The 22,658-nt window shown below is 39.3% G+C and overlaps 1 protein-coding gene across 3 annotated transcripts in view; it reads right to left on the reverse strand.

Moving 5' to 3' along the window:
* LOC114481041 (glutamate receptor ionotropic, delta-1-like) overlaps nucleotides 1-22,658 on the reverse strand; it is a 184,630-nt gene that overhangs the window by 151,859 nt on the left and 10,113 nt on the right. For all 3 annotated transcript variants that reach the window (XM_028475355.1, XM_028475353.1, XM_028475354.1), the window contains exon 2: nucleotides 20,627-20,782. In XM_028475355.1, the coding sequence (XP_028331156.1) occupies nucleotides 20,627-20,782 (156 nt within the window). The remainder of the gene's footprint in view (nucleotides 1-20,626; nucleotides 20,783-22,658) is intronic.

Consider the following 22,658-nt stretch of genomic DNA (forward strand, 5'->3'; position numbering starts at 1 on the left):
ATGAAAAGCATGAGAGAGAGAGAGAGAGAGAGAGTGAGAGAGAGAGAGAGAGAGAGAGAGAGAGAGAGTGTGTGTGTGTGTGTCTCAGGGCAGGTTTTGACAGATTGCTGTAGACGTTCCTCTAATGACTGGCTCAGGTTTTTTCCTGCTGGCGAGTCCTTGTCGCTCCTGTGGATGAAGGTGGGCTGTGATTGGTCGGTCCCAGCACTGTGCGTGAGCTAAATCTCTCTCTCATTCTGCCTCGTTCACTCCTTCTCTAGCTCGTCCTCGTCTCTTCCACCACACATTAAGTCCTTGAATGACAGGCACGCAGGACTTAATGTTTAATAGGATCTTGTGAAGAGTTCGAAAGTGTCTGCAGCTCCTCAGTCACTCACACAGACTTTAGACGAATGTTTACCACCTCCTTAGAACATCTAAAGGTCTAATGCTAAAGGTTTTTGAAACTAACTGGTTTGCTTTTCCGTGAGAATAGTTCAGAAAAGTTCAGACCACATGTTGACAAACATTTTGAAGAAAGGCCATGATCCGCTGAACTTCAGTCAGTAAAAGGAGTTTTTTGTTTTTCTCTTTCTTTCTCCATTTGTCAGTCCTTCAGTTCCACCATTGGTCCATCTATTCTATATTTTATCCATCCCTTTCTGCCTCTGTTTCTTGGTCTTTCCATTCCTCTGTTTGTCCATCCACAACTCAATTTCTCAGTCTGTCAATTTCTCCATTAGTTTCTCCATTTTATCAATTTTTGGTCCATCCATTTCCTAGTTTCTTGATCTGTTTGTTCCTCAATTTTTTAGTCTGTCCATGCCTTCATTTATTGGTTCCTCCGGTTCTTGGTCCATCTTTCCTTTGTTTGTCCATCCGTTTCTCTGGTTCTTGATCCATCCGTTCCTCAGTGTGTCTGTTTCTCTGTTTTTCAGTCTTTTTATTCCTCTGTTGGTCTGTCTGTTCCTCGGGCCATCTATTCCTCCAGTTTCCAGTATTCATGTTCCTCTATTTGTCCGTTCGTTTTTTCTGGTTCTTGATCCGTCTGTTGCTCAATTGGTTTGTTCCTCTATTATTTGGTCTGTCAGTTCCTCAGTGTCTTGGGCCATCCATTCCTCCGTTTCATAGTCTGTCCATACCTCCGGTTGTTGGTCCATCTCTTTCTTTGTTTGTCCATCCGTTTCTCTGGTTCTTGGTCCATCCGTTCCTCAGTCTGTCCGTTTCCCTGTTTTTCAGACTTTTTATTCCTCTGTTGGCCTGTCTGTTCCTCTGTTTCTTGGGCCATCTATTCCTCCAGTTTCCAGTCTTTATGTTCCTCTGTTTGTCCATCAGTTTCTCTGGCTCTTGATCCATCTGTTGCTCAATTGGTTTGTTCCTCCACTATTTGGTCTGTCAGTTCCTCAATTTCTTTGACCATCCGTTCCTCTGTTTTTCAGTCTTTACAGTCCTCTTTTTGTCCGTCCGTTCCTCCAATTCCTGGGCCATCCCCTGTTTTTCAGTCTTTTATGTCCTCTGTTTGTCTGTCTGTTCCTTCGTTTCTTGATCTGTCTGTTCCTCCATCTCTTGGGTCAGGCATTCCTCCGTTTTTCAGTCTTTTGGTTCCTCTGTTGGTTTGTACGTTCCTCTATCTTTCCATTTCTCTGTTTCTTGGTCCGTCTGTTCCTCTCTTGGTTTGATTGATTGAAAAGTTTGTCTTTTTCTTATTTTGTTTCCATTCAATCTTCTCTTTGTTTTTCCATCTGTCAGTCTGTCTGTTGGTTCCTAACTTTTTGATTTGTTGGTTTATTCCTTCGTTGAGTCTTGTAATTATTCTTCTCTTCACTGGTTTCTGCTCGTTCTTCTCCTTGTTCCTCTGAATGCAGGTCTGCTTGTTTATCCGTTTGTTCTCCATTTTCTCCATTAGTTTTTTTCACATTTGGTTCGTCCTTTCATTCTTTCCTACCTTCTTTCTTTTGTCCGTTTGTTTTTTCCTCATTCATTCTTCCGTGTGTTCTTTTGTCCCTCCCTTTATTCATTGCTTCATTCATGTTCATATGATGGCTTCCTTTCATTTGCCTCATATTTCATCAGCTCAGAGTTCTAATAAAGGTCACACACACACACACACACACACACACAACTTGTTGTACACCTCCTCTCAGCTCTTCAGCATGTTAGAGCTAATTTTCACGCGTGGGAACAAAGAATCATCATATCACAAATCACAGCGTGGACTCTTACATAACACACACACACACACACATACGTGTCAGAATCTGTGCTTTTTATGTGTCCTGCAGCTTCTGAGGAGTTTCTTTTTAGTATCTTTACTTTCTAATGTTTTCCTTGTGATCATCACTTCCAGCTTCACTGTGTGTGTGTCTGTGTGTGTGTGTGTGTGTGTGTGTGTGTGTGTGTGTGTGTGTGTGTGTGTGTGTGTGTGTGTGTGTGTGTGTGTGTGTGTGTGTTGGACAGCAGAAAAAGCGGGCCGACCATGATTAAAGGCTCACAGTGAGCTCTTAATAACGCTCTTTGAAGCCGGAGCATCCAAACGTTGAACCAGTCACTGAGCATTTGCTGTGGTTTGATGAAGAAAGCAGAGAGAGCTGATGAAGAGGAAGAAAATGAAGGGTTAAACACCACCTTCACCTCACTGATCTATTCAAAGTCTACTTATGTATGCTGCGGATAAGGTCGAGTACGGACAGAGCAAAGAGAACATTTCTGCAATGTGACCCCCCACTCACAGGTTAACAAGGATGACATGGAGACGTGTGAGCGTGGGTGTGATGTAGAAAAAGGCAATCTGTCTATATTTCAGCATTGTGTGTGTGTTAAGAGTTGTTTTGTGTGGTTTTGTCACAGTTTTGTGTATTTCTTTTGTAAGTTTGAATGCTTTTGTTGCCCATTTTTGTTTTTTGTTGTAATTTTGTGTTTTTTTTGTTTTATGAATTGATTTTGAGCATTTTCGGTCATTTTGTGCTTCTTTTAATTCTGTGTAGTGTTTACTTTTTGTAACATTCTTTGGATTTTTTCCATTTTGTTTTGTGAAAAATTTGTGTGTTTTATTTTTGTATTTCTGTCATTTTATGTATTTTTGTCATTTTGCCAATTTTCGTTGTCATTTTGTGTGTTTTACTGTTGTTTTTTTCTGTGGGACTATTGTGAGTCACATTTTGACATTGTGCAGCCGAGACTTTCTGGTATAATTCTTGTTCTATTCCACACTGTAGTGACTTGAGGGACAAAATGAAAGAATTCAAGATGAGAGACTTTGAGTCGATTGGTGAAGAATCAGTGGGGGGGTCGGTCTCTGAGGGGTTACCGTCTTCTTCACAGAGTCTCACAGCTTCCCTGGGAGTGAAATGTAATCTTCTTTCTGCTGAGGATCACCGTGAAAAAGCAGAACTCACCTCCTGCTGGGATTTAATGCTTTCTTTCCTCCCGCTCTGACATTTTATGACCGGCCGAGTTAATTTGGGAGGAATTATTGAGCGTCGGCAGTAATAACGCCAATCGTGCTCCGTATTCCCAAACCTAATCGTAGCAAAAACGTTTTGGTGGGAAACAACAGCTCTTTCCTCTGGAGACGTCTCCGCTCTTATGAAAGTGCATCCCTGAGCGCGGCGTCACAATCTAATTATGTTTTTAATGCTGGGGTTTTATCACGGGCTTCTGGTAAAAGGTTAGCCTTTAATAAATAAATGATTAATGGAGTTTCTCCCAGTGTTTGTGCTCCATCCATCAGCGCCTGCAGACGTGTGGGAGTGGGCCAGGAGGAGGCCCGGGTGTCCGGTGTGTTCACTAAAGGAGGGACGGGAGCCTCTCGGCGGTAATTGGTTCTTTTTCCCGCAGTAATCCGGCTCTGATGGCTACTTATCCTTCACGGAACAAGCATCAGCGGCTCAGTAATGAGAGCAGGCTGCGCTCCATGAAGCGTCTTGTTCTAATGACACAAGGAAGCGGTTCTGTATGTAGCGGGAATGTCACCACAGACACAAGCACACTTGGATTTAAAGAGGAAACTGTTCCATGTAGAGAGGATTCTCAGGAATGGCTCGCAATTATCTCAAAGGAGGGAAAACATCTTCAACGTTCCTCTTCCTCACCAAGAACAATGCCTTCAAAACATAGCAATATGAAACACTCGCCGCACATACATCACAATTATAATATTCGTATGGAAGAAAACAAGAATACACAAAGGTGACGCCAAAAACACACTCAGAAGAGAGAAAAAATTAACAGAATGAATTAAAGTGATTTTTCTTACTCTGTGGTCCTTAAAGGGATGGATTTATATTCATTATTTCTGCTCTTTTGAGCGAACGCTCAGCCTTTACTGTAGATATTGGTGAACTACTGTTGGGTCATGAGACCTAAATGCATTGTGCTAATTATAACACATTGTTTTAATCAGTTTCTGCCAGGAATCTTGACCTTTTACCCTGTTTCCTGCAGGAAATATCCGCTAATGCTTAAAAATGGATATGAACACAGAGCAACAGGTTAATCACAAGCATGGCATTTATCTGCCGTTGTTAATGGACTGTTGGAGCGCTGCAGGCGAGTATTGACAGCAGTGATCCATGACTTGAGGAGAAGTCAGAGGTCAAAGGTCAGGAAAGAAGTAAAAGTCTGAAGTACAGTGAGTCTCCATCTCGCCTCTTCACTATGTTGACTCTGACCACCAGGGGGCAGCGTTAGCAGCTAATAATAGTTCGAGTACGTCATTAAATAGCCCGTAGATCATTGGTGTCAAACATGTGGTTTGTGGCCCAAAAACAAATCATGTGCAGTTATTCCATAGGGAACATTTTTGACATAACGTACATTTTTTTTATTTTAAAGTACATTTTTGGTATCGTTTTATCATAAGGTTCATTTTTGTTGCAACATACATTTTTGTAATTTTGTAGTAACGTAAGTTTTTGTAGTGATGTACATTTTTGTCGTAACACATTTTTGTCTTAAAAACGTACTTCTTTTGAAGTAATAAAGTACATTTTTGTTGGAACGTACAATATCGTTGTAGAGCGCATTTTTGTCATAACATGCAGTACATTTTTCTTGCACCTTTTTTATCAAAACGTACATTTTAGTCATAGCATTAATCTTTTCATTAAACACTTTTGTTGTAACAGATTTTTTAATAGTAACAAACATTTTAGTTGTGATTGATATTTTCATTGCAATTCACATTTTTGTTGTAAATGACAATTTGTCATAACGTACTTTTTTTTAACAAATATTTGTGAGGTAACAGAATTTTGTCGTAAAGCATTTTTTCACAATCCAGCATATTTTTATTTTTGCTGTAATGTACATTTTTCTCATTGGTGACATTTTTATCATAACATCACATGTAAGTAAAGGTAAGACAAACTAGAATATTTGCATTTCCTGAAGAAAATGCAAGTGAGGCTGCAGGTGCTGGTCCGCGTTGCACAGCATTAGCTTAGCATTAACATTAGCATTAGCATTAACTAGCATTAATTAGCATTAATTGTGGGTCGTCTTCTGATCGAGAGGTTGGGGGTTCGATCCCAGAACCTGACTGAGTCGAAGTGTCCTTGGGCAAGACACTGAACCCTAAGTTGCTCCCAGTGGTCGACTAGCGCCTTGCACGGCAGTCGTGTCCCACTGGTGTGTGAATGTGAGAGTGATTGGGTGAATGAGCTGATATGTAAAGCGTTTTGAGACTGCTTCAGTGTGGTGATAAAGCGCTATATAAAAATCAAGTCCAAGTCCATTAACTAGCATTAGCATTAACTAGCATTAGTTAGCATTAACTAGCATTGACATTAGCTAGCATTAGCCTAGCGTTAACATAAACCTAACTATAGCATAAACACTAACCTAGCATTAGCCTAGCATTATCATTAGTCTAATAATAGCATTGACCTAGCATTAGCACTAACCTAGCAAAAGCATTAACCTAACATTAACACTAACCTAGCATTAGAATTAACCTAGCATTTGCATTAGCCTAGCATTAACATTACCCTACCAATGCCATTAACCAAGCATTAGCATTAATCTTGCGTTAGCATTAACCTAGCATTTGCATTAGCCTAACGTTAGCATTAACCGAGCAATTGCATTAGCATTAGGCTAGCATTAGCAATAATTTTGAAAAAGGTTGAAAGTAAGGCTGAACGATTAATTGCATTTGCATTTGCATTATCGCAATATCATAAAACGTGATTTTCCAATCTCCTTGTCCTGTCTTGTACTGTCGTGTTGAGTTCAGAGAGTGTTTAAGAAGTGCCGTCCACATGTTTACATGTTTCATGAAACGTGACGTTAGTTAGATATGTTGAAGAGGTAAAGCCACAGATTTGTTTGCTTTATTGTTGTAATCTGTGTTTTAAAATTAATATTTTATATTTATTTAAAGTTTAAATATATCTGAAATTGTTTATTATGAAACAGATTGATTTATTGCTTGTGTTCATTGAAAAATACATGACAAGAGGCCCTTAAAAAATAATTGCATATTAAATCGCAATTGCAATATTGAGGGAAAAAAAAAATCGCAATTAGATTATTTTCCAAAACTGTTCAGCCCTAGTTGAATGGTTAAAATCAGTTGAAGAATGGCTGGGAATTAAGGGGTTAAAAGTTTAAAAAGCTGAAATTTAAAACATTTAATAAGTCAAATAGTTTAAAAGTTACAAATTATGAACGCGATAGCACAAATCTCAGGAACTTTCTGCATTTTTGGATGGTTTTAAAATCCAACCAATAAAACGATGATTAAGTTACTGCGATGTGTTCTTATATCACATATTTGTAAATCTGATTCTGAAAAAGCCCTAGAGCTCACCGTATGTCACTGACACACACACAGACACACACACTACCAGCAGAGGGCTAAAGTGTGTGTGTTTCCCTCAGATCTGCACTTGTTTTCCCTCCTGAAGCACTTTTCATTCACTGAGTCACTCTCTCTGCCTCCCACTGACAGGCAGCACAGCTCACAGTGTCTGTGTGTCTACGCCTCACGCTCTCAGAGCAGGAAGAAGTGATTAGGAGATCAAATTAAAAGCACGCACACACACACACACACATACACTCTCACACACACACACACACACACACACACACACACACACACACACACACACACACACACCAAAGTTCCTCTCATCAGATGATTTGGAATGAAAATTCGCTGCGAATGAACGAGTAGATAAACGAGAAGTGGATTAGCATTAATGTGTGTGTGTGTGTGTTAAAGATTTAGTCGACTAAAATAACTTCTAATCATTGGTTTGTCTAGACTTCACATACAAGGATCACTTCCGATTGGCTCCTTTAACATCGCGTCCCGCCCCTTTACCGCCAAAGTAGCCGCTGATGAATGAAATTAGTGAACGTTTGTTTACTTTTATTGTTTGGATGGAATAATGGACATCCTGGCTTTTATTTGCACATCAATAAAAAAGGTTTTCAGTATTTAAAAAGGAATTGATTATTCAATTTAATTTAATCAAATCAAGTCTAATGTGGATTATTTTTAGTCACTCTCCTCAGAGAACAGACGCCATTAGTGCTGTGTGTGTGTGTGTGTGTGTGTCTTCCTAATCACTGTGTTTTCATCAGATAATGCAGCTTGGTGAAGGTGAAGACTTCACCTCTGACGATGCAGTGTATATTGGGCCTGGGTCCAGCAGCAGAGGCTCAGAGGAGAAGCAGGACAGCGGGCAAGCAGTGCTGTAACGCCAGGAAACGTGTTGGCGCGCGTTCACGCCGCTGCACGTCCCTTAATCTTGTGGACAAATATAAAGGCAGAGGAAGAAGTGATCGTGTCCTTTAACTGTCAGGAGGACAGCAGGAGGGATGTAAAACTATGTGTAAAATCATCACAGCACAGGAAACACCAGCAGCTAGAGATGAAACAATTAATCGTAAGGCAGTTAAAAATCAATTCATAGGTATCACGGTTCACATCGATACTGTGAAAATTGAATCGCAGTACTTTTTTTAAACAGCAAAGGGCGCTATATATTTATCCTTCTCTTGTCCAGAAGTGTTGGCAGCGGGCGGAATCTGCTACTACTTTCTTTCTGGCCGCCTTCTACTCTTAAACATGTTCATAAATGATTCCTTACCCCTTTAGCACTGAAAGAATATCTGTAATATTACGTGAATATCTGTAAAAGTCACGTTTTTCTATTAGCTCTGTCTGCTAGCGCATAGCATCTCTTCTTCACTACAAGAATATCTGCATGCCAACTGACCACTGGGTTACCAGCGCCCTCTGCTGGTCCAAATAAATATCTTATGTAAATACAGTGCAATGACTGTTTTTTTTTTAAAGTCCAATTGTTAAGGCACAAAATACATTTTCAGTTGCACTTTTAAAAAGAAAAAGAACTATTATGCAGTTTTGCATTGTTTACTATAGAACCAGAATTTAAATGAATAGGCTTCTTCTTCATTTGTATTATTCCTTTCCTATTTAATTCAAGATTTATTTTTAGTTAAATTGCATTGTTTTGAATAGTTTATCAAGGGATTCTTTTGACAATGAAAAATAAAACAAAAATAGTACAGTATTTTCTCGTTTTTTTCCCAAAAAAAATAAAGGAATATTTTTCAGTCATCATTTGTCTACAGTCCCATTTTGTAAAATAAATCGTGAGAGAATCGTGTGGTGAATTCAGTATCGTGAATCGAATCGTATCGGGAGTTGAGCGAATCGTTACATCCCTACCAGCAGCAAGCCTGAAGAGAGGCGTGTGTAGCCGTGCACGAGTAAAATTGTCAATGGACCAAAAACCAAGAAGAGCTAACGTTCTGGAACCAGGAAACAATCTGATTATTTACAATCAGGCCCCAATACGAGACAGAAATACACACACATGCATGTTTTGGAACAAAATCACATGACGTAATGCTATTTTGTCCCAGAAGAATGTTTGAGAAACAGACATATCGGTTTAGTGACAACAACAGTCACCCGGTGAACGGTCAACCGAGCATGTTAGCAATTGGGCTGGTTTACACAAACAAAAAGGGCAAAAGATCGCAATCTGTAATTTGTGTAACGGGAAAATAAGTGGTGGTGGGGCTGCAAACTAGAAGTCGACCAATATATATATATATATATATATATATATATATATATATATATATATATATATATATATATACCTAAGGTAGGAAATGGAAAGGATGGGGAAGAGTTAATTATTTTAAAGTGAGAGTGAAATGTGATGTTATAGTTGTGCATATTGTGCTTATTATGTTGCGTAATCAAGCCAGTCTGGTGATGAGTGTGGAGCTTAGGTATATAATGGTGGTGGCTGTGAACAGAGGGAATGAGTGAGTGGTATTTAGTTTAAACCGACTACTTGCACATTGTATATTGTTGTTGTGCTTTACTGCTACTTACTCGTCCTGTAGTTTTTGTTTTACTTTGTTGTGTACGGGTATATTTAAAGTTCAATAAATCTTAAGAGTTCTATTGGTGTATTTAATTTAATTTCTAATATATACATTTATATCATATCAGTGTTTCAATTGTATTTCATAATCAATGTGCTTTAAAAAAAAAGTACATCGGCTTCCAAAATCGACTTTAGATATTGTCCATCAGCTTAAATTTTTTTTAAAAAAATTGGTATCGGCCTTTGAAAGCCTCATATCGGTCGACCTCTACTGCAAACAAAACGCTATCTCATTCACCATTTAAGGAACCACCACACTGATGAGTATGCATGGTTTACACAGGGTCATAAACATCCCCTATTGCTTGTTACGTTTTGACCAGACCTCAGCACAGATATGTCGTTTAGACCCCAGAGAATGGTTTTAAAAGGTGGAAAATGGGTATAATATGTCCCCTTTAAAAGGTAGGGTAGGTGATTTTTGAAAGCTAGCATGATTTTGAATGTAGCTTTACCCCCCTCCCCCCTGTGCTCCATCTCACTCACATGCATGCGCACAGCTGCTGCAGAAGAGGAGCTCAGCTCATCACTTGTATTGTGTAGAAACTTCATTGTCATGTCTCATTTAGCAGTAAGTAAACAAACTTTACATGACCAAAAACTCTGTTTTAACTCTGTCAGTGGTGACGCTGTGCGTGCGAGGGGTCGAGGACAAGCAGGGAGACAGGGAGACGTGATTGGTTAAAAAAAAAAAAAACGGTTGTTTTTTTTCCATTGATCAAAGTTATTATCGATTTACAGCTGCTACAGGTGACAGATTTTCTTCGTTCCTTTTTCAGAGCACATAAGATCTTCATTTCTGTCAGGACATAATGACAATTTCAACCAAAAACTTAAAAAGTGTATCTGGAGAAAATCGCCTACCCTAGCTTTAATATCTAGCAAGTGTGGGAAATCTAAAATAATCAGTTTTCTTGCAACGTAATCTTGCGTGATTTCAGCGTAACCCTCCCAGCTTCCGTAATTCATCTGAAGCTTGTAAAAATCTAATTAATAACGGTTATTGACACCATTAACCCTAATTATCAAGTTTGGTAAAATTTCAGGAAGTTTAATAGCGGTAAAGTTGTCTAAAGAAGGAAAGACAATGAAACAGAAACACAATGGAAATGTAGGCACTCTGAAATTGAATTGGGGAGTTTTTGAAACTGAAAATCTAAGTCTCGAAACTAAGTTATTTTACTGTGATACTGCACATGAACTCTGTTTGAGGCCCTAACAGTGTATTTATTGGACATTAATGGTGGACTGAAGCTGGAGCTGTTCTCTGTGTAACATTTCATTTCATTCTTAATTTACTTTGGACAGAAACCATGAACTTCATCCTCCTGTTTCATTCATCTGTGTGTGATGGATGGTTTCTTTAAGAGCGAACAAGGCTGAAACATTGGAGAGAGTCTGTGATGGATGACTGCAGTGCAGCTTCTCTGCTCACCAACACACAGCTCTCAATGAGGATTCATGTGTTCATCTCATTTAACCGTCCATTACCATCGCTTTGGCTCCAGCTCTAATACAGGCAGCGTGGAAATAAAAGGCCTGCAGTGCAGCTGCTGCTCTGCCCAGGAAACACACATGCACACGCCCACGCACACGCCCACACAGTAACACACTCACACGCCCACGCACACACAGTAACACACACACAATCTGGACATATAGAAGAAATATCAAACAACTGTAGACACAGAAACATGGAGTTGTGTCGCTGAAGGTCGACATTTGACAAAAACACACAAACACACTTGGAGTCAGTCAGAGAGAAAGAGTCAGACAGTTAAAAAAAAAAAAAAGAGTCAGAGAGAGTCAGAGTTAAAAAGAGTCATGAAAACTCAAAAATCAGCAGAGGAAAAAGAAAAAAGCATGTGAAATGACAGGAAAGATTATTAGAATACATGCTAAAAAAGAGGAACAAAGTCTAAGAAAAGAGAGTAGCCAAAACCAAATGAACCCCATGTGTAAATCAACACAGAGCTGCAGCGTCCAGGACTGACTGAAGGACTCGGCTCTGACAGATTAGTGTGATTAACTGATTTGGAGCTCAGAGTCGTTGTAGAGGCCAGAACCAGGAGTTTACACACATCTTCCTGGAAGATGAAGAATCAGCGATGATAAGTGATGATGGAGCAATGAGCCGCCAGAACAAACAGGAAGCTTTTTAAACCAATCCTTCAGGTTTTTACATCCTCTTTATCCACTAGCAGACTCTTTATTCACTCATTCATCTGTTCACCCACTTAGAGGAAGGAAACTCAGCACTTAATGTCTAACGGTGAGCAAATGTGTGAGATTTAATTTAGGGTTAGTTTATGGAAAAAGAGAAACACAAAGAGACTCTGATTTACTGTTTTATTGTTGACTCGTTTCTGCAGCAATTTAACATTTCCAATTTTTTCAGTTTCATCCTCTTTCTGTAATTATTTCTCATTACTGACGATTAAACTTCTCAATATTGTGCCAAACATGCTTAATAGGATTAATTGTGTTAACCATTGACATTAATTTGGTTGGGAATTTGAGGTTCCAACACAAGCCACACAGGAAACAAGCCTGCACTAATTAATCTAATGAATTAGAGACTTTGTTATTAATTAATCGGAATTAATCGTATATCAATATTTGACAGCAACGTTTCTCAATTTAAATGGACTTTGGTAAATGACTGAATCAATTAAAACGAAATAAATGAGCTTAAACAACAAAAGTCCATTTACCATTTACATGTTTAGCATTGAGGTGCTAGCTGCTACATGTTTAGTATTGAGGTGCTAGCTGCTGCATGTTTAGCATTGAGGTGCTAGCTGCTACATGTTTAACATTGAGGTGCGAGCTGCTGTTTTTAGCAGTGAGGTGCTAGCTGCTAAGTGTTTAGCATTGAGGTGCTAGCTGCTACATGTTTAGCATTGAGGTGCTAGTTGCTAAGTGTTTAGCATTGAGGTGCTAGTTGCTAAGTGTTTAGCATTGAGGTGCGAGCTGCTACTTGTTTAACATTGAGATGCTAGCTGCTACGTGTTTAGCATTGAGGTGCTAGCTGCTACGTGTTTAGCATTTAGGTGCTAGCTGCTACGTGTTTAGCATTTAGATTCTAGCTGCTACGTGTTTAGCATTTAGGTGCTAGCTGCTACGTGTTTAGCATTTAGGTGCTAGCTGCTACGTGTTTAGCATTTAGGTGCTAGCTGCTACGTGTTTAGCATTTAGGTGCTAGCTGCTATATGTTTAGCATTTAGGTGATTGCTGCTACGTGTTTAGCATTTAGGTGATTGCTGCTACGTGTTTAGCATCGAGGTGCTAGCGGAGGCAAGGAGAGCTCTGGTTATCAGCAAAAACTGTTTCTTGCACAATTTGCACATAACTGGGCTTTTGTTTTCCATCTGATGTTTTTATTGAAACTAAAATGAACACCCACGAAACACAGCAATGACTTTTCATCTGGTTCTCCTGTTTCTCGTGTTGTGGCTTGTGCATCAGTATCATTGGTATACCAGGAACTTGTGAAATGAGAAAGGTTCTGCACTGTTTGGAGTGCAATTATTAGTATTATTATTATTATTGCAATTAACGCGATAAAGTGCCAGCACTAGTTTATTTACCTCTAATCAAGAAATAAGGAAATCAAACATCATGACATCAGCTTAATTAAAAAAATATTACCATCAAAGATAAATACAATTCAACGTACAGCAAAAATATTCCAAAAGACACATCACCAAATATTTTCCAGTTGTGTGTTTGAAGTCCCGCCCATTCAGGTCTGCGTTTATGACTGACAGGTAGATCATCTGCATTCAAACCACGTGGTGGCGCGGAGAGAAAATTAAACAAATGTTCCTATTTCCTTTGCTGCGCAATTCTTGGTTTTCCTTTGTGTTCATGACACTTCTTTATTTTGCTTTAAGATTTCGTTCTCCCGTGCAGGCCTGACGTTGTTGCCTTTAATGCATTATGGATCAGAACATTAATCGGCGTGCTCGTCTTCCATCATTTGATGCATATTTCACACAATCAGATGACCAAACTGAATAATAGATACACGTGAATAATGCAAACAGAGAGAAATTCAGCGATGTGATCACAAACCTGCGTGAGACCAACTGCTGCCTTATATTAATCATAGGCCGCTTGTGATCTCCATGCTTTTGATGTTTGTCAGATATGAGCAGCAGTTACAGTTACAGTTACAAACACCCGAAAGCAACCATCGCCATTATGTGTTGCCAGCGCTTTTATTCACTCTTTATTTGTCTTTACACCAATGATCTGTGAAGGATTCTCAGATTCTTATTATTACATTTTCAACAAACAAAAACCGCTCATATAATGTGTCTGTATTTACATTTAAAGGAATCAGTCCTAGATAGAATGTTTAATCAAATAAAGACACAGTGTGTTCTCAACCTTGGGGTCAGGACCCCATTTGAACAATTTGATCCAATTTTTGCTTATTTTTACCATTTTTTTGCAACTACACCAAACTTGTCATATTTGAACCTATTTTCATATTTTTGCTCCTTTTAATGCATTTTTGCTACATTACTCTCATTTCTTACACTGCTCCACCACATTTCAATGCCTTTTCTGCCCATTCTTTCCACTTTCAAGACATTTTCGACATTTATAAATAATGTCCACCACATTTCCACCAAATGTCACATATGTTGACCCATTATTGTCACTTTTAACCTCTTTTCACCATATTTCATGCTTATTTTTGCCAATTTAACCACATTCACCATTTGCAAGTAACTAAGTACATTTTATTTATATAGCGCTTTCCACAGATAAAATCACTAAGTGCTGTACAGTACAGGGAAAGAAGAAACTAAAACAATAGCAGCAACATCACAAAAAGTTAATAAAACACAAGATCATTTAAAACAACAGTAGGAACATCTTAAAAAGACAATAAAAATGAAAAGCAATTTAACCAAAAGCGTTTCTGAAAAGCGTGGTCTTCAGATGTTTGACTGGTGTAGGCTATTCCAGAGTCTTGGTGCTACCGCCTGGAACGCTCGGTCACCCCGGGGTTTAAGATCATAAGGAGACCCTGGACTGATGACCGAAGGGCGCGCCCTGAAGTGTAGGGGGCGGGGCACAACAAGTCAGTGATGTATTGAGGGGCCTGGCCATGCATCGCACGGATAGTCAGGATTAGAATTTTAAACTCAATACAAAAATTAACTGGAGGCCAATGAAGACTGGAAAGAATGGGGCTAATGTGGGCTGTTCTGGGAGCAGCACTCTGAACAATCTGAAGTCTCTTTAGAGTCCACTTGCTAAAACAGGTCAAAACCAAATAACAGTAATCAATGCGTGACCAGATGAACACGTGTATGACCATTTCGAGATCTAATTTGGACAGCAAATTCCTCACTGGTCATGCCCATTATTTGCCAGTTTAAACTAATTTAATACATATGATGCATTCATCTTTAGAAATAGATATGATATGGGGCTATACAGAGATTAGACATATAGAGATAGATATAGAGATTAGAGAGAAAGGTATAGATTGATTAGAGATATAAAGATACAAATATATAGAGTGACATAGGGAGAAAGACGTAGAGAGAAATATAGACTATAGATAGATAGATAGATAGATAGATAGATAGATAGATAGGAGTGTTTCCTGCTCAGAGAGCTGCAGATTAACGAGTGACACCCACGCTCATCACACTAACGAGGTTCAGAGAGGATCCACAATGAGGATTTATGGGAGTGCAGAGGCGTGGGATCACGACTCCATCACTGGGTGGTACTTATTCCAGAGTGGGTTGAATCAGATCAGATCAGATTAAATCAGATCAGATCAGATTAAATCAGACAATAAACGGTGAATCCTTTTAAAAACACGACAGAGTGAGCAGAGGCGAGCCAACAGAAGATGATCAGCAGTTTGAAACTATTGAGAGCAACAGCAGTGTGTGTGTGTGTGCGCGCGTGTGTGTGCGTGTGTGTGTGTGCGCGCGTGTGTGTGTGTGTGCCTCAGTGCGGCTTCTGTCCTTGTGGATCTCTCACATCTCGCCCACCACCCCTCACACCCTGAATAATCAACCCTCATTTCCCATTGTAATTTTGGTCATGGTTTCAAGGAGCTGATGCAAGGTTTCCATTGTGAGCAGCTGCTAAAAGCATCCTCAGATAATCTGTTCGATGGCCATCCACACATACACACACACGCGCGCGCACACACACACACACACACGCGCACACACACACCAAGGCCATTAATCTGCAGCTTTAGCAGGGTTTTCCCAGCAGACCTTGGAGAGCCGGTGACCATAAAACCAGTAAACCAGTAAAGCCATTAGTAAGTTCATCCACTGAGCTGAGGTCTGTCACGCACGCTGCTCCGTGCACGTGGAGCAAAAATCAGCACTTCTATTTCTAGCTGTGAAACCATTGGGGCACAAAAACAAACCGATAAATAAAAATAATGATGTTTTCTCCTTCCTATGGTTGACTCTTAAAACTAATCTCAGAAATGTTTTCACAAAAGTTATTTCCATAGAAATAATGTGTTATAGAATATAAATAAATGTGCAGCTGTTTACTTTCTCCACATTTTTCTGTGCAATGAATGTTGTGTATCCTTCTAGGTGAGGGAGAAGGAAACTTGAAGATGAATCTTTGAGTTCCACGTATTGAAAACGGAATTTATTTATTATTATTATTACTATTTTGAGACTTTATGGCAGGGGTGCCAGGGTGAAATTGGTCAAGGGGCCAAATTTTTTTCAAGCGAGACCTCAGGGGGCCGACATACACTTTTGGCCTGAAGACGAAACACTAACTCAACACATGGATATGCTGCTTGAAATTATTCATGGAGGCCTACACATCAAAAACAAATTACATGGGCAACACAATAGCCTCACAATGAGGCCTACAATTACATAGCAGCCTAAAGCAAGTTATCGGAAATAGATTCCGTTGCAGAGTAAAATAAATCCTGCAAGCTCGTCCCACGCCTGTTTCCGTTGAATAAATTACAATATTTAATTTCAAGTAAAACCATGTTTTTCAACAGTTCCTGGGTGTTTACTGGTGAGTGCAGCATCCCCTCATCCTCCCTCCCACCGCAGCCTCGTCCTTCCTCACGGGGCGATCCTGCCTATAGATCTCGCTAAAACAGTCGTTGTAGGCGTGCACACGTCACTCTGGGGCGTCAGTATAATTTTTTCCTCTTTCGTTTTTGGCAAATATATCCTTCATATATGATGTGTTGTGAAATGTGCAATGTTTGATTATTTCACACAAATGTATCTATTTCACAGAGCAGTCTTTCATTTCATCCTTCTCCTGTTGGAGGCGGAGTTTCCCGTTTCTCATGATTTTGTGCGTACAGCAAGTCAGAGCTGTTGTGGAGGTGCGCACATTATCTCGCCAGGTATTATTTATTAAATCCCAAATGTTGCTTATAAGTGGCGTATGCTTTGTTTTTTTATGTACGCAGCGTTTATAAATGAGGCCCCTGAGAAATGGTTCTGTTACTTGAAAATGGGTTAGGGTTAGGATTAGGGTTAGCAAAGTACTGTTACTTGAAACAAAATTTACTTAAGTAAAAGTAAAATTACAGATTTTAGAAAGTACTCAAAAACGTAGAAGTACACAAAAAAGCTACTCAATCACAGTAACGAGAGTAAATGCAATTCGTTACTTTCCACCCCTGCAGTTAACAACACTTAATCCCGCTTTAAATTAATTCCAGTCGTTTTGCTCATGTGCGACTTGCGGAGATGACACGCTGGGTGACGACCTAATCCCACACGGCGGTCCGGAATAGAGCCAGCACTATTTAATAAGAACCTTATAAGACATGGAAATAATGAAAAAAGGGGATGGACGGAGGCATAAACATCGAAATTAACACGGACATATGGACTTATCACACACATGGAGATACACAAGCGCAACAGGCTTCATCGGACGGGTGGAGCCTGTTCACCCGGAGACGGAGTAAATGCGTCCCCATACTGCTGCACAGGCTGTAATATCACCAAGTTTATCATTCTAACGGTTGTTAGTGTTATTATAGTTACCAGGGAGCAAATATTTATTCCTGATGATTGTTTTCCGGAGTTTTACTGGGCTTTATTTACCGGTGATTAGTTCATATCTCTAGTGTGTTATTGTCCAGCTGTTGCTTCAAAACTTTAATCAAAATAAAGGTGAAAACAGTTCTCATGTGTGCTACAGCCGACAATAAAAGGTTTGTTGTGTGTTTCTCCAGACAGACGTGATACGTCATGTTCGCCTCCTGTCCAATCAGAGCCTTCCCAATCCTTAGACCTAAAGCGGAATTAACTAAAGCTGAATAAACTGGTTTTCCATGTAAATCTCAATTCGGGAATTACTATTACCATGTAAACACGAAGCAGAACACTTTCATTCCGAATGATTTAATTCGGAATAACTAATTCCGAATGAAAAAACATCATGTAACCGTGGCCATTGTCCTATCCATGCAAGTAGCCTACATTTATAAATTAGAAATGCAACAAAATAGAACACATTTCCTATGATAACACCAGTGTAAACTGTAAATTACTTTGATCATATTTATTGAAGGCTTGCACATGAAAACATGCCAATGCATAATTAGGCCAATTAAAAGAAGGCCAGTCCGAGTAGACGAGTCATAGAAAGTAAGTGCCAGAATAAAGTAATCCAACAATAGGCCAAGTGAGTGAATAACCAGTAGGAATTAGTAAAACAAAAAGGTTCTTGAAAAAATAGCCAAATATGACCTTATCTTAAAACATTACATCGGCTCAATAACAGATGGCATTATTCCTTCCCACCCATATCACACAGGATTATGTTAAATACGGGAAACAAGCCAAATTCAGCTACATTTTACTTGTCAAAGCCAGACACCTTTTAACATTCACCAGCTTAGCTCAGCTGCAGCTGAGGCAGACAGCAGCAACAGACCAACTGACGGATTCCACCAAAATTAAAGGGGACATATTGTGCTATTTTTCACCCATCTCCATTTGTTCCAAGAACCCCAACATCATAGTAACTGAGGTTTATTTTCCCAAACCCACCTGTTTTCTGGAGTTTTAGCCTCTGAAAAGTGACTTTCTGACAAATTCTAAAACCGGGCTGTTTGAGTGGGCGTGTCTATAGACGCGGACTCCACATATGTCTCCACACAACAATTGATCACGAGCGACTTTCTTTTGCTATTCACACACTCTGGTTGTTGTTTTCAGCTAAAAAAAACTGCACATTACAGTAAAACACATGGCTATTTAAGCAGATATTGTGATTGTGAGTCAGAAAAACACTGTTTTATGAAGTGTATGCACAGTGCAGCAACAGCAGCTTCAACAAACACTTACTGGAGCTGCTTTGTTGCTTTGTTGTCATCATCTCATGTAGAGATTACAGGAATACAAGGTGATAGTCCGAACCGCTGTGTCACAGACACAGTGTTGCCAGATTCGTGGTTCGTGTTTGGTCTGTTCTAAGATGTGATTGGGCTGGAAATTGTTCATCTGATCTGGCAACACTGATTCCAGATTTCATGTGTGACGTCACAAATGTAGAAAATTTGAAACGGGGCAATTTTCTCTGTGTTATAAGACTTACACAGACCGCAAACAAATGACTGGATGGGTTAATTTCATATTTTGTGTTCTGGTGGACACAAAAAAATAAAACAATAGATTAAAAAAAAAAAAAAAAAGCTCTCCCCTCTCCTATATCAACCACGGGCCAGATGTGATGTACAATCGGGCCGGGTCCGGCCCGCGGGCCGTAACCATGGCACCCCTGCTTTATGGAGTAATATTTTTTTAATTAGTGTTTATTCATTCTTATTTGTGTCATTTTGCTTTCTTTTAAAGTAACTTTGTCTTTGTTTTGTGTGTTTTTGTCATCGCTGTGTTTATTTGGCATTTATTTTGTATTTTCTTACTTTTTCTAAACTCTGTACCAGACCCACATGTTTGTGTCATCTTAGCACGAAGCGACCAGTCCCACATGTTTGGGTTAGCTTAGCACGTAGCCACCAGTCCCACACGTTTAGGTAAGCTTAGCCCATAGCAACCAGTCCCACATGTCTGTGTTAGCTTAACACGTACTAGTCTTATGTTAGAATTAGCTCAGCATGTAGCAACCAGTCCCACATGTTTGAGTTAGCTTAACATGTAGAGACCAATCTCACATTTTTGGGTTAGCATAACATGTAGCTACCAGTCCCAGATGTTTGAATTAGCTTAGCATGTAGCAACCAGCCCCATGTTTGAATTGGCTAAGCACGTAGCAACCTGCCCCACATATTTGTGCTAGCTTAACCGTAACAACCAGTCCCACATGTTTTGGTTAGCTTAGCATGTAGCAACCACACGCACATGTTTATGTTAGCTTAGCACGTAGTGACCCGTCCCACATGTTTGTGTTGGTTTAGCACTTAGGAACCAGACCCACATGTTTAGGTTAGCTTAGCATTTAGCAACCTGTCCCACATGTTTGTGCTAGCTTAGCATGTAGCAATGGTTAAGCGTAATAGCTTTCAGTGATTTCCTCCCCTTAGTGTTTTCCATGGTTGTTGTTTTTTTTTCCTTTATTGCTCTTGTGAAGCTAACAGCGCTAACCTAGACCCTACAGGGGACACAGACTGAAAGAACAGAAGTCTCAAAGCGATGATGATGAGAGAGAAGATGAAGAAAGCAGGAGAAGAGGGAGAAGTGGAGCTGCAGCCTCTCATTAAACCTCTTATCGAGCTTAGCCTGACGGGATCACAACAACACAATTAGTCTCATTTATTGGAGCCACAAAGCCAATTAAAGAATTAGCGAGCGGCGCCCAAAGCTTGGTCCTCACATACAAGTGTTACATTCCACAGGTCAAAGGTTAAGAGAGAGCTAAGAAACGCTAACACACGTTTCACCCTGTGCAATACAACAACAAAATAGATATTTTTAAATGTCACAGTAACACAAATATGGCAAAGAAGGAAGAGCGAAAGAATGTAAATGTTAACTAAAGACTCCACCCCCTTGTCAAGAGGCTCAGGACTGACCCACAGAGTTCCAGTCTGACCTGGCTTTGATTCTTTGATTCTCTGAATGCCGGAGGGGAAAAAACCTTCCAGACCAAGTTAACGAGTCAGTCGCAGAACAATCGATATGAGACGAACGTAAACACGTGTGGAAACATCAGCGAGGACAGACACACAGCGACAGCGCTCCTACCTTCCTGCACCGCCTGGAACGGGTTGTTGGGCTCGATCAGTTTGATGGAGTGAGTGATCTTCTCGCTCTGCAGGACGTCGTCGCTCAGGCTCAGGTCTGACACGGCCAGCTGGAAAACCTCGTCGTCCCGCGCCGCGTTTTCCTCAAATATTGCACCTGAGCAGAGAAATTTAAACAATCACAACCTAAACCCAAGAAATTATGATTTCAATCAAACATGCAGCCAAAGGCCAAAAACAAATCCTACAAAAAACTGTCATTCATGAAGATATTTGGACACAAAGCAGCTCAAGATGCACTTATTTAATCCTGACTTTAGGAAACAGGGTGAAAATACTGTTAGGGAAATTTGAAAGTTTGGTTTAAAAGGAATTTTATCGCACCTTTGAACACTTTCACTCAGTAGACAATCGGGGTGTAACCAAATAGTAAACTCACGATAGGAAATACCACGATACGATAAACAACAAACGACAAAAATACAAAGAACTGACCAAATAACCCACAAGACAACTAAAAACACACAAAGAAAACAAAACAAATGACATAAAGAACAGAAAAGCATTTTTTTCTAAAAACCCACAACAAAAAGAAAACAAAAAACCCACAAATTACTGAAAGTACCCAAATTACAAAGAAATTCACAAAACGACAAAGAAGATTGACAAAATGATCCCAAAAAACCATACAAAACTGCAAAGATATATAAAAATTAACAACAAAAACACACTAAAAAATACAAAGGACTAACCAAAAAACCCACAAGACAACTAAAAACACACACAATAAACCCATCAATTTACAAAATGCAACAAAATTACATAAAGAACAACAGAAAAATGTTTTCTAAAAACCCACAACAAAAATAAAACAAAATTAAACAAAAAAACCCACAAAACGACTAAAAGTACACAAAATAAAGAAATTCACAAAATGACAGAGAAAATAGACAAAATGACCCAAAAAACCATACAAAACTGCAAAGATAGAGAAAAAAATAACAAAAATACAAAGGACTAACCAAAAAACCCACAAGACCACGAAACTCTACATTTACAAATGACAACAAAATTACACAAACAACAGAAAAATATATATTTAAAACCACAACAAAATGAATACAAAAAGCACAAAATTAAACAAATAAATGCACAAACGAAGAAATTCACAAAATGACCCAAAAAACATTAAAAACTGCAAAGATACAGTTTAGACAAAATGCAATAAAAACACTGCAAACATACAAAGAACTGATTGACTAAAGATATACATAAAAACCCAATAATTTTACAAAATGACAACAAATTTACCATATTCATATTGTCATTCATCATTCAATCATTCCACCTTTTATTTATAAATAGTGAACGGTGAGTTTCCTTAGATGCACAGCCCTATGGGTAATCTCTTCTCTAATAAAGGATAGCGCTTTCAGTGCCTTGGAAAGACAGAATTCACGTTCTGAAATGGAAAAAGCAATCTGAAGCCTTTTTGTTTTCAAATTGATTTAAAATTGGTCCCAGTACGACACGCATTCACAAGCTGTTTGTCCTGGAAAATGTGACTGAATGATTAGCAAATACATCAAAATTCACCCGTGAGTTTCCTGCAAAGCTTAAGGCTGATTTTTATGAACTTTTTTAAATATAAAATATACTTTTCATTCACGTGTATATTCTTTATTTCAGCCACCGTCTCGTTTTGGTTGTGTGAAAACATGTCGCCAGCGAGGACTATCGCATACAATTTCAAGCAAAACACAGAGTATTAAATGAAAGCTGTGCTTGACATTTAAGGTGCGTTTTATCAACGACTGTTGGATGTTTGCATGTTTAAGGTCAGATGATCAGTTTCAGGCGAGGGGAGAATGTAGCGCTCGCTCACAGCTCCTGACCTTTGGAGGGATGTTTGCGCACATACTCACACACAAACACAAACACTGTTGTTTGTTTACTGCTGATGCGTGGATAACTGTAAACGCTGCATTTATCAGGCCTCCTGCTGCTCTCAGTGGCAGGTAATCAGCGGCGCA

This window comes from Gouania willdenowi, chromosome 19, assembly GCF_900634775.1.
Source record: "Gouania willdenowi chromosome 19, fGouWil2.1, whole genome shotgun sequence".
Classification (NCBI taxonomy): Eukaryota; Metazoa; Chordata; class Actinopteri; order Blenniiformes; family Gobiesocidae; genus Gouania; species Gouania willdenowi.